This window comes from Terrapene carolina, unplaced genomic scaffold, assembly GCF_002925995.2.
Source record: "Terrapene carolina triunguis isolate 2854851 unplaced genomic scaffold, T_m_triunguis-2.0 Scaffold33911, whole genome shotgun sequence".
NCBI lineage: Eukaryota > Metazoa > Chordata > Testudines > Emydidae > Terrapene > Terrapene triunguis.
The window spans coordinates 10,274,510-10,287,553 of record NW_020698262.1 but is presented as its reverse complement, the minus strand read 5'-3'; the positions used below and the strand labels follow the sequence as shown (position 1 = coordinate 10,287,553).

Below are 13,044 nucleotides of genomic sequence, written 5' to 3'. Positions count from 1 at the left end.
CCGGCGGGCTGTGCGCCAGAGCGTTTCCGCCTCGCTTCTCTCTCGTCTCCGGCGCGGCAGCCGCGTAGAGGACGGTCGCCAGGTCGTTGGCAGCGGCGGGTGAGAAAGGCCTTGGGCCGGGTCAGACTCCGCCTCCGTGGACAGGGGGGAGGGTCCGCCCGGTGCTATCCCGGTGTGGGGGAGGGGAGCTCGGTGGGGGAGGGGTATCCCGGGTGGGAAGGGCAGCTGGGGGGGGGGGGGGTGAGGGAGCGCTGTCTGGCCGAGGGGACACGCTGGGGCCTGGGGTTGTTATAGGGCCATGTAGGGGGTGGGGGCCCCCTTTTCACCCCAAGTGCCCCATGACCCTCCGCCCCCCTTGTCTTGTCCCGCTTCACAGGCCCTGCGGCCTCCGCTTCCAGCTTCCCTCGAGGGCGCCCCACCCACCCCTGCGGGTAGGTAACAGTCGGGCTCCCCGTGCGCTGGCGGGATCGGCTCGCCGCTGGGCCGGGCAGAGGGGGCGAGGCAGAGGCCGAGTGGCGCTGGAGAGCCAGCTCTGTGGGAGGCCGGGCCCGGGAGATCGAGCTGGGAACTCAGTCCTAATCAGGTGGGGGTGAGGTCCCTACCAGGAAGAGAGGATTTAATAATTGAATGCTGATCTGTGCTGGACAGGACACAAAATACACACAGTCCCTGCTCCAGAGAGCTTCCTGCTAGACAGGAGATGTCCTAATTTATTGCCTTCTCCGTGCTCCCGTTACTGTAGTATCCCAGCATTTTGGAAACATGAATGAATTTTTGTTTGTGTTTGTACCCTACCCAACAGAAGCATCCCAGAGATTGTAACTTACTAAAGTCGTAGTCTGAGTCATAGTCAGACATAGAATCCATGTTTAATTTAGTCCTAGATCAGTGTTTCTCAATCAGTGGATTGTGGACCCCCCAGGAAGTCACAAGAGGCAAAGGGAGGGGGAGTGGTGTTGGACAGCATTGAAAATTTTATAACAATAATTCAAAGACAAGCTAGCCCTTCCACTTCCCCATACACCCTTACCTTTCAAGGTCACATATTCTGTCAGCCTCTTGTAACACACACAAATTATATAGGCATATTATAATATTTTGTTTACTCTTTTATAGTAAATGTAAGGGGGTCATGAAAACTTTTAATAAGGACTCACCTCATGAAGAGGTTGAGAAATCTGGCCTGAACCAATGCCTTTAACTATACAGTATTTAGGATTCATTGGGAAGCACTGAATAAGGTGTCTAGGCTTTTTCTAAATGTATCTTATTGATTTGTCAAGAGGTCTTCCTCACATTCTCCTCAAAATGTTATTTGCCTACAGAATTGAAACCCCCAAAACAGCAGCATCTTGGTAGTGCAAAGTGGTAGTGCAAAAACCTCTGTAAACAAGGTTGAAACTAACTGATCTAGTTTCATTAGTTAAGCCGAGGAATGAAAAGTAGAGAGAAAAATAAAGTTACTAAAGCTGAAAGAATTTTTTAAATTATTTTTAAGTGATTTTAGTAACACAGGCAAAATATATTAAATACTCATCTTCACGGTGACCATTGGCATTATGCCTTTTTTGATGCTTGTTCCATTGTCAATCAAAATCTAGTTTTTTTGTTGCTAGTAGGTCTTGTAATGACTCCATGCACAAAGGGCTAGGGTATATTTTGCAACTATTGAAATAATATTCTTAATTATTTGTAACTTCCCCTTCCAAGATTGCATCTGAAATCTCTTTCCTTCTTATCACCCTGTCTGCCCATGAGCCCTGGTTTGTTGAAAGGTCATGAAAGAGTTGAGGGGGTTTTGGCGATTATGTGATTCCTTAGGAGAAGAAGCCTGGAAAAAAACACATCCGTCTTCAATTGCTTTGTTATATTCTAGTAGATGGAGGACAGCATTCTTCCAATTGTATCTATGAATCTGACATCTTTTAACTGGCAATTTTCTATCTTTTCTCCCCTTAGAATGTTGGCTTCTAGGGCATTTAGCCTAATTGGCAAGCGTGCCATTTCCACCTCCATCTGCTTGAGAGGACATGGTAGGTAACTTGTTTAATTTTAAATATGACTGCAGAAGTAACTTAACCTTTCATGTGCCTCTTCTTAAATCACCCATTATGAGCAGCTTTAAATTTTGTAAAAACAAGTGTTTATAAAGCCCATGCTAATCACTGGGACAAATAGCAAAGACTGGAAAGTCCTCTTAACAGAAGAAGCTGTTTTTTTAAATAAAGTGTTTGGAAACACTTCACAAGAGGATCACAAAATTGCATTTAAAGAATTTTTGTAACTATGGCCATTAAAAATGCAATTTATCCTCTATCCATGTTCTTATACGCTGAGCAATATTAAATTTCTCTGAAAACTTGAGATAAAAGTACACTGAGATCTGTAATTGTTCTGAACACAGACCTAGCTCTGCTATAACAGCAATTTCTATGAGAGCCAAATGTGGTTTGTTGGCAGCACACCGTTATTTGGGAATCTTTTTTGTAATTTGGTACTTTAAGGATATTATTTACTGACCCAGCACAGGCTGGGCATTTCAAACTTAAGTGTGTTTGGAGATGATGGGATATTATGCAAATATCAAGCAGTAACTGTGAAAACAAGGCAGCAAAAACCAAATCAAGGAGTGGTGAGACACACTGATTTAGAGTTTATCTACACTAAGGAATTGTGTACACTGGCAGCGTTAAAGTGCTGTCGCAGCAGTGCTTTAACGTGGCTTGTGTAGTTGCGGCAGAGCGCTGGGAGAGGCTACGAGGGGCGTAGCTAGGCTCCCAGGGCTGGTGCACTGTCTACGCTGGCACTTTACAGCGGTGAAACTTGCCGCACTCGGGGGGGGGGGGTGTTTTTTCACACCCCTGAGCGCAGCAAGTTTCAGCACTGTAAAGTGCCAGTGTAGACAATCCCTAAAAAACTACATCAGCACAGCTGCACTTGAATTCTTCTGTCGACCTAGCGCAGTCTACACAGGGATTTAAATTGGCCTGGGGGATGGATTGCTCAGCATTGGCCTGCTAAACCCAGGGTTGTGAGTTCAATCCTTGAGGGGGCCACTTAGGGATCTGGGGCAAAATCAGTACTTGGTCCTGCTAGTGAAGGCAGGGGGCTGGACTCGATGACCTTTCAGGGTCCCTTCCAGTTCTATGAAACAGATATATCTCCACATATTATTATTTTATATTTATTATCTTAGCAACGCCACTCAGGGATGTGGATTTTTCACACCCCTGACACATCTAAAGTGACCTAATTTGCTAATGTAGACCAGGCTTTACTTGTCCAGTAGCAAGAAAGTTTAGTTGATGATCTGTGCCATCACCAGTAGATGGCATCACAGAACTATAATAGCCCTAGAAGGATATTGGATTAATAGAACCTAGACAGGGTAATTGCATGAAATTGTGTAGGAAAATATAACTTGAGGGCTTTCTAAATATTTAAAGGAAGATTGTCAACTTTAAATAGAGTAAATTTTGGGAGGGAAAAAATAGTTGACGTTAGTTTCAGGTATTACAAGTTCCTCTGAGACCCTTTGCCAATTTTTGTAGTCTGAAAATGTTTACTAATGGGTATTTAAAAAATAAATAAATCTCTCCTTTGATGCTGTGATACACACACACAGTACACAAATTGAATAAAGAATTACTCTTTTAATCTTTAAATTATAGTAATCTTAGGTGTTTCTTGTAACAATAGTAGTTTAAAAAAATCAGACCGAAGCATTTCTCTTTAAAACTTTAAAACTTCTTACTTGGCATTTTTTTTAACCTTAGAAGTTCAGGTATGCTCTCCTGGTACTTTTGGCTTCTGCACATATGTGCATTTGACTCTCTCTTATCTCTTAAGCAGGTGTTGCGAAAGTGGAAGACTTCAGTCTTCCAAATTACATTGATCGTCGTGACATTCCCCTGCCTCAACTGGAATACGTAAGGAATCTCTCTGCTGAGCAGAAAGCACTGAAAGAAAAGGAAAAGGCATCATGGAGTGCCCTCTCCATTGATGAGAAGGTTGGATGTAGGTACTCAGGGCACTGAAAAATAAAATACAACCCTACTGCCGAGGATGATGTAATCTGGTCTGTTGTGCATACAGTATTGATGGATATCTCTTAGGAAACAGATGAACAAAGAAGGAAACCTCCAACTCTCTAGTCTTAAGCCCTCATCCTGCAAATGGATCTGTGTGGGTAGAGACTCTTGGGTCAGTTTGGAGCCCCATTGAAGTGATTGGAACTCTTCTGTATGCAAAAGTCGTCGTTCCCCCCCCCCCCCCTCCGCTCCCCAAATCTGATCGCAGTATCAGTCATCTGCGGTAGCAGTCTGAGTCCTAATTGTCTCAAAGGCTTGCCATTAACCCCCTGTGGTACACATTGATACCTAAACTCATTGATAAAGGCCCCATGGTAGAGTTTGTATAGAGGTAACTCTGTTGGCAAATAGTGGTGTAGATGCAGTGTCTTGGGGTTACTTCAGAATCACCCTACAAGTTCTCTCCTTCACTTCGGGGTGTCCCAACTACTTCAGCCAACTGATAGCTGTTCTTAAGAGCTCCGAAATAACTGCTCATTTGTGATTCCCAACTTAAGCTGTAATGAGCTTAGGCTGTATGCTATAGTCAAGGACATCAAGCTGTGCATGTTGCCCTACTGCTTACTCTGGCTTTCTGAGAATCCTCTTGCTCTCCTTAGAGCTTTAGAAGCTTCTGCTTCCTCCCCCCTTCTACTTTACACCCATTTTGCAGCTACCATCTGTGTGTCCGAATCCTTCAGGTGGAGGGATGACTGCTCAGCAGTCAAAGGCACTTCTTAACTCCCACAGAATTAAGTTGCTGGCTGAAGGAGAGGGAAGCTGGTGAAACCCAGGTTTCACACTGGGTAGTGGAGAACATTAACACCTCTCAACTCCCCTGCTTATGTCATTAAAAAAGCTGAATTACATTATATGATTCTTTATTCGATGATGGGGAAACGGCTGGAAATATCATTTGTTTTCGCTTGTTGCTAACAGCAGCTGCTATTAATTGCAAAGTATACTGCACAGAACTGAAATATTTGCATACTTTTAGTCTGTGATTAATAAAGTATTAAACCTTAACATTATTGGCTAAAGCTCAGACTTAGACACACCGGCATCTAGAGTTGCAGGTGAAACTGTAACTTTATACCAGTCTGTGTTGAGGTATCTTGTGAGGATTCCCAACAGCTTGGGATGTATGTACAATGTGTACTGTCATATCCTCTTTGCCAGTGGCATAAGTCTTGTGTCACTTCAACATTGTAAGGTGTAATATGTTTGTCTTTCTGAAGATTCTCTACATATGCAATAAGCACTTTAAATGATATTTTTCAAGATACCTTAAATACGGATGAAACGAAGACTCTTTAGCAGAGTAGAAATAGCCTTTTAAAAAACTTCAAATGCAATTCAACCCCCAGATTAGCTACGAGACCATTCCTATTAAAACAAAAGAACCATGCAGGGAGTCAGGAGATTTGGATTTTATTCCTGATTCTGTCACTCACTTTGTGACCTTGGGCAAGGTCATGCAATCACTCTAGTGCCTTGACTTTCCCATCTACAAGTGAGGCTAAACATAGTATCTTAACTCAGAGGTGTGATGAAGCTTAACGTTTGTAGAGTGCCATGAGATCTTTGTGTGGAAGATGGTATCGAACTGAAAAGCTATTACAACTTCTGTGCAATTTAGATCTGATCTACAAATTTGTATCCTCTCTCTATATATTTCCCACCCCCCAGTCCTCATGCACAAGGATTTCAGCCACTTCTTTGCCAAGCTGAATGATTCATACCGTTCAATAAACTGTTTGAAAAGGGGGATTAAAATAGATGTGGCACAGTTGGGTTCCACTATCTATAAACTTGTGGAGGAAAATAAGTGATTAAAAAATATTCCAAAAACCTAATAGACTCCAACAAATGTACTGTAGTTTCTGTAAGATGTATGTTCAGCCTCAGGAGCCATGTGCTAGTTGTTAAAACTCAGGGGAGAAGTCTTTTGTGTAGCTTACAAATAATGCAGTAAAAAAGACTGATGCTTTCTCCTTTTCAGTGTATCGTATCAAATTCTGTGAGACCTTTGCTGAAATGAATAGGGGATCAAACGAGTGGAAGACTGTTATTGGTGGTATGCTCTTCTTCTTCGGCTTCACTGCCTTGATTGTCATTTGGCAGAGACTGTATGGTAAGTAAACAACATGTAAGAACAACATGTTGTTTAATCTTACAAACTAGCTCATCTATTTTCAATTAAAAAAAAAAGTTTTCCTACTATAAACTGTGCTTAGAACTCCAAATCTTGCATGATGCTGATAGACACTGTGATTTAGGAAATGCTGAAACCTTAAGCCATACTGGTTTCTACAAGGTTCTTTCCTATTGGCTTTAAGCAGGTAAATAGCTTAACCATCCCGGAATCTTAATCAGATGTGCTTGGGGAAACCATATTCGTGTACCAGTGATCACACAGCTTTCCCTTCCTCCTTCAAAACACAGTCCCCACACTATAGAATCAAAACTCACCCCCTTCTGAGAGTCTGGCTTTATTTACAAGAAAATGAAGAATCGTATAACAGACTCCAGTCCAAGCCTTCTCAACATGCTTGGCTGCTCCTAGCGTTCCTCTAACCCTCAGAACTGCCCAGCTCAGATCCTTTCTCCCAAAGATAACCTCCATCACAGAGAGCAGTTAAGAGTGGCTAACTGAACCACCCACAACAGTGAGTTGGCAGGACTCCTCTTGCATCTCCCTGCTAACAAGGTGAGGTACGGGAGAAGGCTGCCCCTTCTTACAGCATCCTCGCCAAGCAACAAATCCGTAACTGGACATTTAGAATTCATGCAGGAAACTAAATAGATTTTATGGGACTTATTCACTGGATGGGTCTTTTAATGTGCATTATCAGCTTTGAGTTGATAAAAGTGCATTTTTCATGAGATCAAATAGATGGCATTGAACGTCATTGTGTCACAATAAAATCCCAACTGAATTTTGAATTGCAGTTTATGGTCCTGTTCCTCACACCCTCTCTGAGGAATGGGTGGCTATGCAGACCAAGAGAATGCTGGATATGAGAGTTAACCCAATCGAGGGCTTCTCAGCCAAATGGGACTACGACAAGAACGAATGGAAGAAGTAAAATCACTCCTGGGATTACTGGACCTGCTGTCCACTTGAATTTGAAATGATTCCATTACCTACATGTGACCTCACTGCTTATGTACTGGAACAAACTCCATTTAAATATAAATGCTAATAAATGTCTGGTTTACTTGAAAGTTTCTTGTATTGATCTTAAATGCTTTCAGTTGTGCAGGCTGTAATGATTAGTACAATTTGCTAAGGGGCGAAGTCTTAAGTATTACTGTATTGTCATGGGTTGTGGTACAGCATTATGGGTTCAGTAAAGGGGAATGATACACCTGTGTTGCCAGTTATTTTTAAGTTAGGGGGTCTTATTTTATAGAGAATAACACAAAAATTAAAAATGCAGGTTAAAAAGCTCCAGTACATGACCTCATCCTAACTTATTTTACTGAAATAGTGAAGTTTCATGCTGCTGTGTACCAAGTGATTTTATCTAAGCCACTGGCCCTGGAAATCCCACTATTAAGTGGTGATTTATCTTTCATTAGCACAAAGCATTTGGAATTCTTGTTGCAAGGGTTTAACAGAAACAGTCTGAAGAAAATATATCTAAAGTGTTTCTGTTGCACAGCCAGAAATCTGTATGGCTACATAAAGATCTAAACTGCATTCAGTACAAGCAGATCACAGCCCACAGCAGCTTTCCTGGAAGCTAGCTTCATCCCACAGATAGAATTTCACTATGCAGAACACAGTAGCTTGACAAATTTCAATCTAACTCCATTTCTCCCTCTCCCCCCCCCCCCCCCCCCCTTTTTTTTTTTTAAAGGAAACTTGGCTGAGAATGTTCACTGTCTAGCTTCTGACCTCCATTTTCATTCTGACCCATGGTCAGTTCCACACTTGTACTGTCATTTTTGGAGGGCAGGGGAAGTTTATAATAAAGTGGGATAAGGAGAGGCCATTAGCTCATCTGTGCTTGGGCCTGGACTGTGTTGGGTTTTTTTTTTTTTTAATGCAAATTAACAAAACTTACTTGAGGGAGAAGAGAAATATCCAAGATGTGGCGAGGACTATATTTCAATATACACATTTAATACTTAGTCAGCCTCTCATCCTAGAGGGTGACCATATAAATGGATCACTTCATCTCTGGAAGAACGTCAGCAACACTAAAGTTTTCAGAAATGAGTAATACCTTATCCAATAGGAATGAGCTGTTTACCTAAAATCCCTTTGTATTTACCTAAACTTGGTCTGAATGCATTCCAGCTTCACACCCTTTCTCTTGCAGCAATGGCATAACGTGTGAAGTAATTTAGATGTAAAAACAGTGTGTCCAGCTGGGCAGGGGGAAGTGCCCCATAACACATCACGATATTTGATCAGTACTGATGGCATTGTGGAGTGAGCCACCTCTGGGATCACTTTCTACATCCTGTAGCTGCTGGATTTTTCCTAGGGAGACACCTAACAGTGACCTGTGCCATAAAATTTCTGTGGGCAAGTCTTTAGGCCAAAATATTCACAAGTGGTCTCAGTTTGTGCACATTAATTTTTGGGTACCACACTTGAGTGGGGGTTTTTTAAGTTGGTTTTAACTTCCTTCGTCAGTTTCCCTGCCTGCAAACTAGGAGACAGTGCTTCCCCTTCACAGGAGGGTGTCCTGATTCTAAAGCCAGTCACATGTTTGGCATTCCTGTGCTGGGGTGAGGATGGTCAGAGAAAAAGCTATACATCAAATAATTTCTGGTCCCTTCCTTGCCTACCACTGCCTACCCTACCGGAGGTCAAGTGGTCAATCTTCATTTCAGGAAATGAACCTTTCAACATGCATTTAATATAACAATTAGGAGGAGATTTTCAAAGGCAGGCAGATGCCCATCTCCCATTGACTTTCAAGGGAAGTTGTGTACCAAACTCACCTTTGGGCGTTTTGAAATGTCTCCTATGTAAACTGAGCTGCCACTGTTGGAATGTCTATCACAGAGGTGAGTGTGGTATGGTCAGTTTTGCAGTGGTAAACCTGGCAGCAAAATTCTGTTGCTCCTGACTCTCAACTTGGAAGAGAATGATGACCGTGAAATTCAAAGCACCTGTCAGTATCCTGTGAACCAATGTTGGTGCCTTTTGTGGGTCATGTCAATTCAGTATTTTTTTTTTTTTTTTTTGGCAGCCTAAATAGGGGCATTGTCACTTTTTCTCCTCCCATCTGTTTTGGGAATTAGAATTAGGTCTCTACCATTTTATTGTTTCCAAAGAATCCAACTGGTTTGGAAGATGATTTAGGGCAGGGGTTGGCAATGTTTGGCACGCGGCTCGCCAGGGTAAGCACCCTAGCGGGCCGGGCCAGTTTATTTACCTGCTGACGTGGCAGGTTCGGCCGATCGTGGCCCCCACTGGCCGCGGTTCGCCGTCCCGGGTCAATGGGGGCGGCAGGAAGCGGCACAGGCGAGGGATGTGCTGGCCACGGCTTCCCACCACCCCCATTGGCCCGGGACAGCGAACCGCGGCCAGTGGGGGCCGCGATCGGCCAAACCTGCCGCGTCAGCAGGTAAATAAACTGGCCCGGCCCGCCAGGGTGCTTACCCTGGCGAGCCGCGTGCCAAATGTTGCCGACCCCTGATTTAGGGGGTAATGCAGACATTCCATCCCGTGCTGGAGTGTAGATATTTGATTGCCAGGTTTTAACTACTATGCTGAATTGCTGCTGTTTTGTTTTTCTTAGTGCTAAGGGCCTCTGATGTGTGCTACTGACTCTTTCAAAGTGAAACGTAATTTTGCGCCTCTTCAGAAGAGAGATTGTTTCGGCCTCCAGGGAGGGGTTGATTGATCTAACACCCACTTTCCCCCCTCACCCCCAATACGTGCTCAATTACTTGAACATCTTCCCCCCCATTGCAAAACAAACAAAAAAAATCATTTAAATACCATGGGCCAAATTCTGACTGTATTTCTCTGTAAATCTGGAGTAGCTCCACAGAGAGAGACATGCTTTGGAGCTTACACAGAGCTCTTCAGGTCTGGGAAATATAAGGTGGAACAGATTGTTTAGCAGCAGTTAACATATTTCAAGGTGAAGTGGCCCATTAACACCCCTCCAGTCATAGGGTGGAAAGGAAAGGGGGGAGGGGGCTGTAACTCAGCATTAGGGGTTAATTCTCTAGTTAGAACCCGGATTACAACAATCAGCCATAAAACCAGTGTCTCACTTCAGTCCATGATTTTTAGTGTTTAGCAAAGTTATGAATGTAAGGTCCCAGGCTCATCTTTTGAAGATGATGTGCAGGTTTCCTTTGAGGATGTGGACTGATAGGTCAGATAGAGTGATTGCTTTGTGAAAAGTGTTCACCCAGGTGTTGTGGTGTTCTTATCTTCTATCATTTTCCTATGTGAGTTCATTCGAGAGCGTACACCACGTGTTGTGATAGGCATGTGTAGGAGCCATGGATCTTGAAAGGGGTGTTGATCATTGTAGCAGTAGAGATTTGTCTGACTATAGCTTACGTGAGAATAGAATCTGGCCCTAAAAAAGGAGGGAAACGAATTGGTTCTGTAGGAGTTATAGTCCAGACAGCACTTTAGCAGAATGTTGCCCACCAGGTGAGCTCAGCTGTGCCATGAAGCACTTGGGAGAGCAGTGAACAGATGCCTGGAGCAGATGGTGAAGGGAAAGTAGTGGGGGAAGGGAGGGAGACTTAAACTGTCTGTCAGGTGAAAGGAGCAGCCCTGGGGATAATAGCCAACTGCATGTGGGTAGATGTCCTGCTGAATGCCTGTGACTAGCACAGACAGCGTCTCACTAAAATATTTAAATCCTCTTCCTGTGCTACATTTCTTCACCACCACAGAGTTTTTGAGCACCTTCCTTTGCAGCAGCAGCTGCTGCGGTGAGATCCAGGACTGGACTGGCAAAGGAGAGGGGAAAGGCACAGTACTGCATGGAGATGAGTGAATGACTAACTCCAAAAGCTTCCTCAGAGCCGGTGTGCATGCGAGAGTCCCCAGAGGGACAGGGAATCCGGAAGAGAAACCTGAGCCACACACATCCTGGGAACCTTCCTTCGTCCAACTCTGCCCTGCACTGGCTGTAGTGCTCAGTTCTCCCTCGTCCTGCTGAGACCTAGGCAGAGCTGCTGCAGCTGGTAGGTGAGCTGAATTTGCTAGGGCTCTGTAAACTCCCCCCTAGTGCATGCGTCCCACTCTCGCCTCTTGGCAGCAGCACACACAGCTTTGGTTTGTTCTTTTGGAGGAGGCAGATCTCACTGTCCTGATTTGTTTGGTTGCAGAGAGTCTTGGTTACTGAGAAGAAACCTGCACCCTTTGCCTTGGGAAAGAGCTGTCATGGGGTCTGGAATGAGCAAGGTACATGCACCTCAACACTGCAGCTGTTACATTTGAGGCAGTAACCCTGATGCTTATGAAGAACCTTTTACTCCTCTCCAGCCCGCTGCACTGGCCAGTAGGAAAGAGGGGATGCCCTAAATGTGATCTGATAAGTCTTCCCCTTCTATGCCCTGTATGATTCTTACAGCTTAGAGGCTTACTGTAGTTTTCCCTGGGAAAAGAAGAGAGATTTTAAAGACTATCATTTTTAAAACAAGCAAGGATCCTTGGGTTGCTTATACGTAGACAGTAAGCTCCTTGGGGTAAAGACTGTCTTTTTTCTCTGTTTGTTCAGCACTTTGCAGAATGGAGTCCTGATCCAGGACTGGAGCTCCTAGGTGTTACCACAATACAAATACATCATTTACTGGAAGGGAATAATAAAACCATTAGGAAAAAATGTTAAAAGTTAGACTGGGTCTGGACCCTCATTTCTTGTTCCTGGGGTAATAAGAACTCCACACCATTAGCATCACTAGAGCCAGTACTCACCAATCCAGTTAGCCTATTAAACCCTAATTCACTATTGTGCCCATGTGAGAGGGAGTGAGGTTGTATTTTCCCCACTTTTTAGCCAGTTATATTTATTTTTGGTATGTTGCTCTCACCTGGATATGATTCACTGGGAGAGAAAGTAGATTTTTATGGGGTGTTTGTTACTCTAGTGCAGGCAGTGGAAGGATTGATTACTGTTCATGTCTCTAAATAACTGGGAGAGGCATGACTTATCTAATTTAAAATTAGATCCTGGAACTAAAATAGAGAAACCGGATCAGCACAGACTCTCGCCACCCTGTCCTCATGCTGCTGCATCGTGGTATAACACCAGTTTCACAAACAGGATGGCTGGCGTCCCTGCAAGAAAGGCTGGGGCGTTGTTTTATGAGAACTTCTCCAAAGACAGCCTGGATCTCAAAATTGTCACTCGTCGGACAAACTGTGGCCCTGGTCCTGCAATAAGAGCTCTGCAGGGGGCACCCTTTCAGGATTGGGGCTTATGTCTTATGGCTCCAAATCCAAACCTCAGAACTGAAACCTCTCAAACTTTGGGGAAGATCAGTGCTGAGTATTTGGGGACTTGCTACCCTGGCAGATTCAGTGCTCTGCTAACAGCACTCTTCTCTCCCAGAGAGGGGAGTAGGTATGTGTTATCCATAGGGCATCAACACTAATACAGAACTCCGATTTCTAATTCAGAGCCATTTTCAAGTCCTCTACTACTCTCTTGAGAGCTCAGTAACTCCATACAGCCATCAGAATCAAATAATATGTATTTTTACACATTTTGGAGACCTATTCCACTGTTAAATCTTGTGTTGTTAGATCCTGCAGGTTCAAAGTGGGATTAATGATTAGGAATTATTTCCCCCCCTCTTTTGTGAGATTTTTTCTACCCTAAGGTGTGTCGAGGCCTTACCTACTGCTGACTGGGTTTATTATACATAATTATTGGACGTTTATGGGGATAATATAGCTGTACTTTGTCTGTTATTGTCACAATAACTTCAGAAGTCCTAAGTAAAAAATACATCTGAACTGTTTTCAAAAGAA

General features: G+C 43.7%; 2 protein-coding genes across 3 annotated transcripts in view; both read left to right on the top strand.

The window, feature by feature from the left end:
* Positions 1-33: 33 nt before the first annotated feature.
* On the top strand, positions 34-7,298 carry LOC113409639. Of its 2 annotated transcripts, none has more exons than XM_026663784.2 (5): positions 34-99; positions 1,960-2,033; positions 3,853-4,017; positions 6,073-6,204; positions 7,023-7,298. In XM_026663784.2, the coding sequence occupies exons 2-5, from the start codon at positions 1,961-1,963 to the stop codon at positions 7,157-7,159; spliced, it is 507 nt and encodes a 168-aa protein (XP_026519569.1). In that variant the 5' UTR covers positions 34-99; position 1,960; the 3' UTR covers positions 7,160-7,298. The 2 variants fall into 2 exon arrangements, with proteins under 2 accessions (XP_026519569.1, XP_026519568.1); XM_026663783.2 differs by having other exon boundaries at positions 3,850-4,017.
* A 3,844-nt stretch (positions 7,299-11,142) lies between these two features.
* LOC112108587 (dual specificity protein phosphatase 22-A-like) overlaps positions 11,143-13,044 on the top strand; it is a 40,534-nt gene continuing 38,632 nt past the window's right edge. The window contains exons 1-2 of the mRNA XM_026663807.1: positions 11,143-11,256; positions 11,397-11,472. Of these exons, the coding sequence (XP_026519592.1) occupies positions 11,452-11,472 (21 nt within the window). The 5' untranslated portion in view covers positions 11,143-11,256; positions 11,397-11,451. The remainder of the gene's footprint in view (positions 11,257-11,396; positions 11,473-13,044) is intronic.

Excerpts from the sequence above, each read along its gene's own strand:
- LOC113409639 (XM_026663783.2), top strand. The coding sequence starts at position 1,961 with ATGTTGGCTTCTAGGGCATTTAGCCTAATTGGCAAGCGTGCCATTTCC. Across the intron at positions 4,018-6,072 it reads CATTGATGAGAAGGTTGGAT|TGTATCGTATCAAATTCTGT; the intron begins GTAGGTACTCAG and ends TCTCCTTTTCAG. Across the intron at positions 6,205-7,022 it reads CATTTGGCAGAGACTGTATG|TTTATGGTCCTGTTCCTCAC; the intron begins GTAAGTAAACAA and ends TTTGAATTGCAG.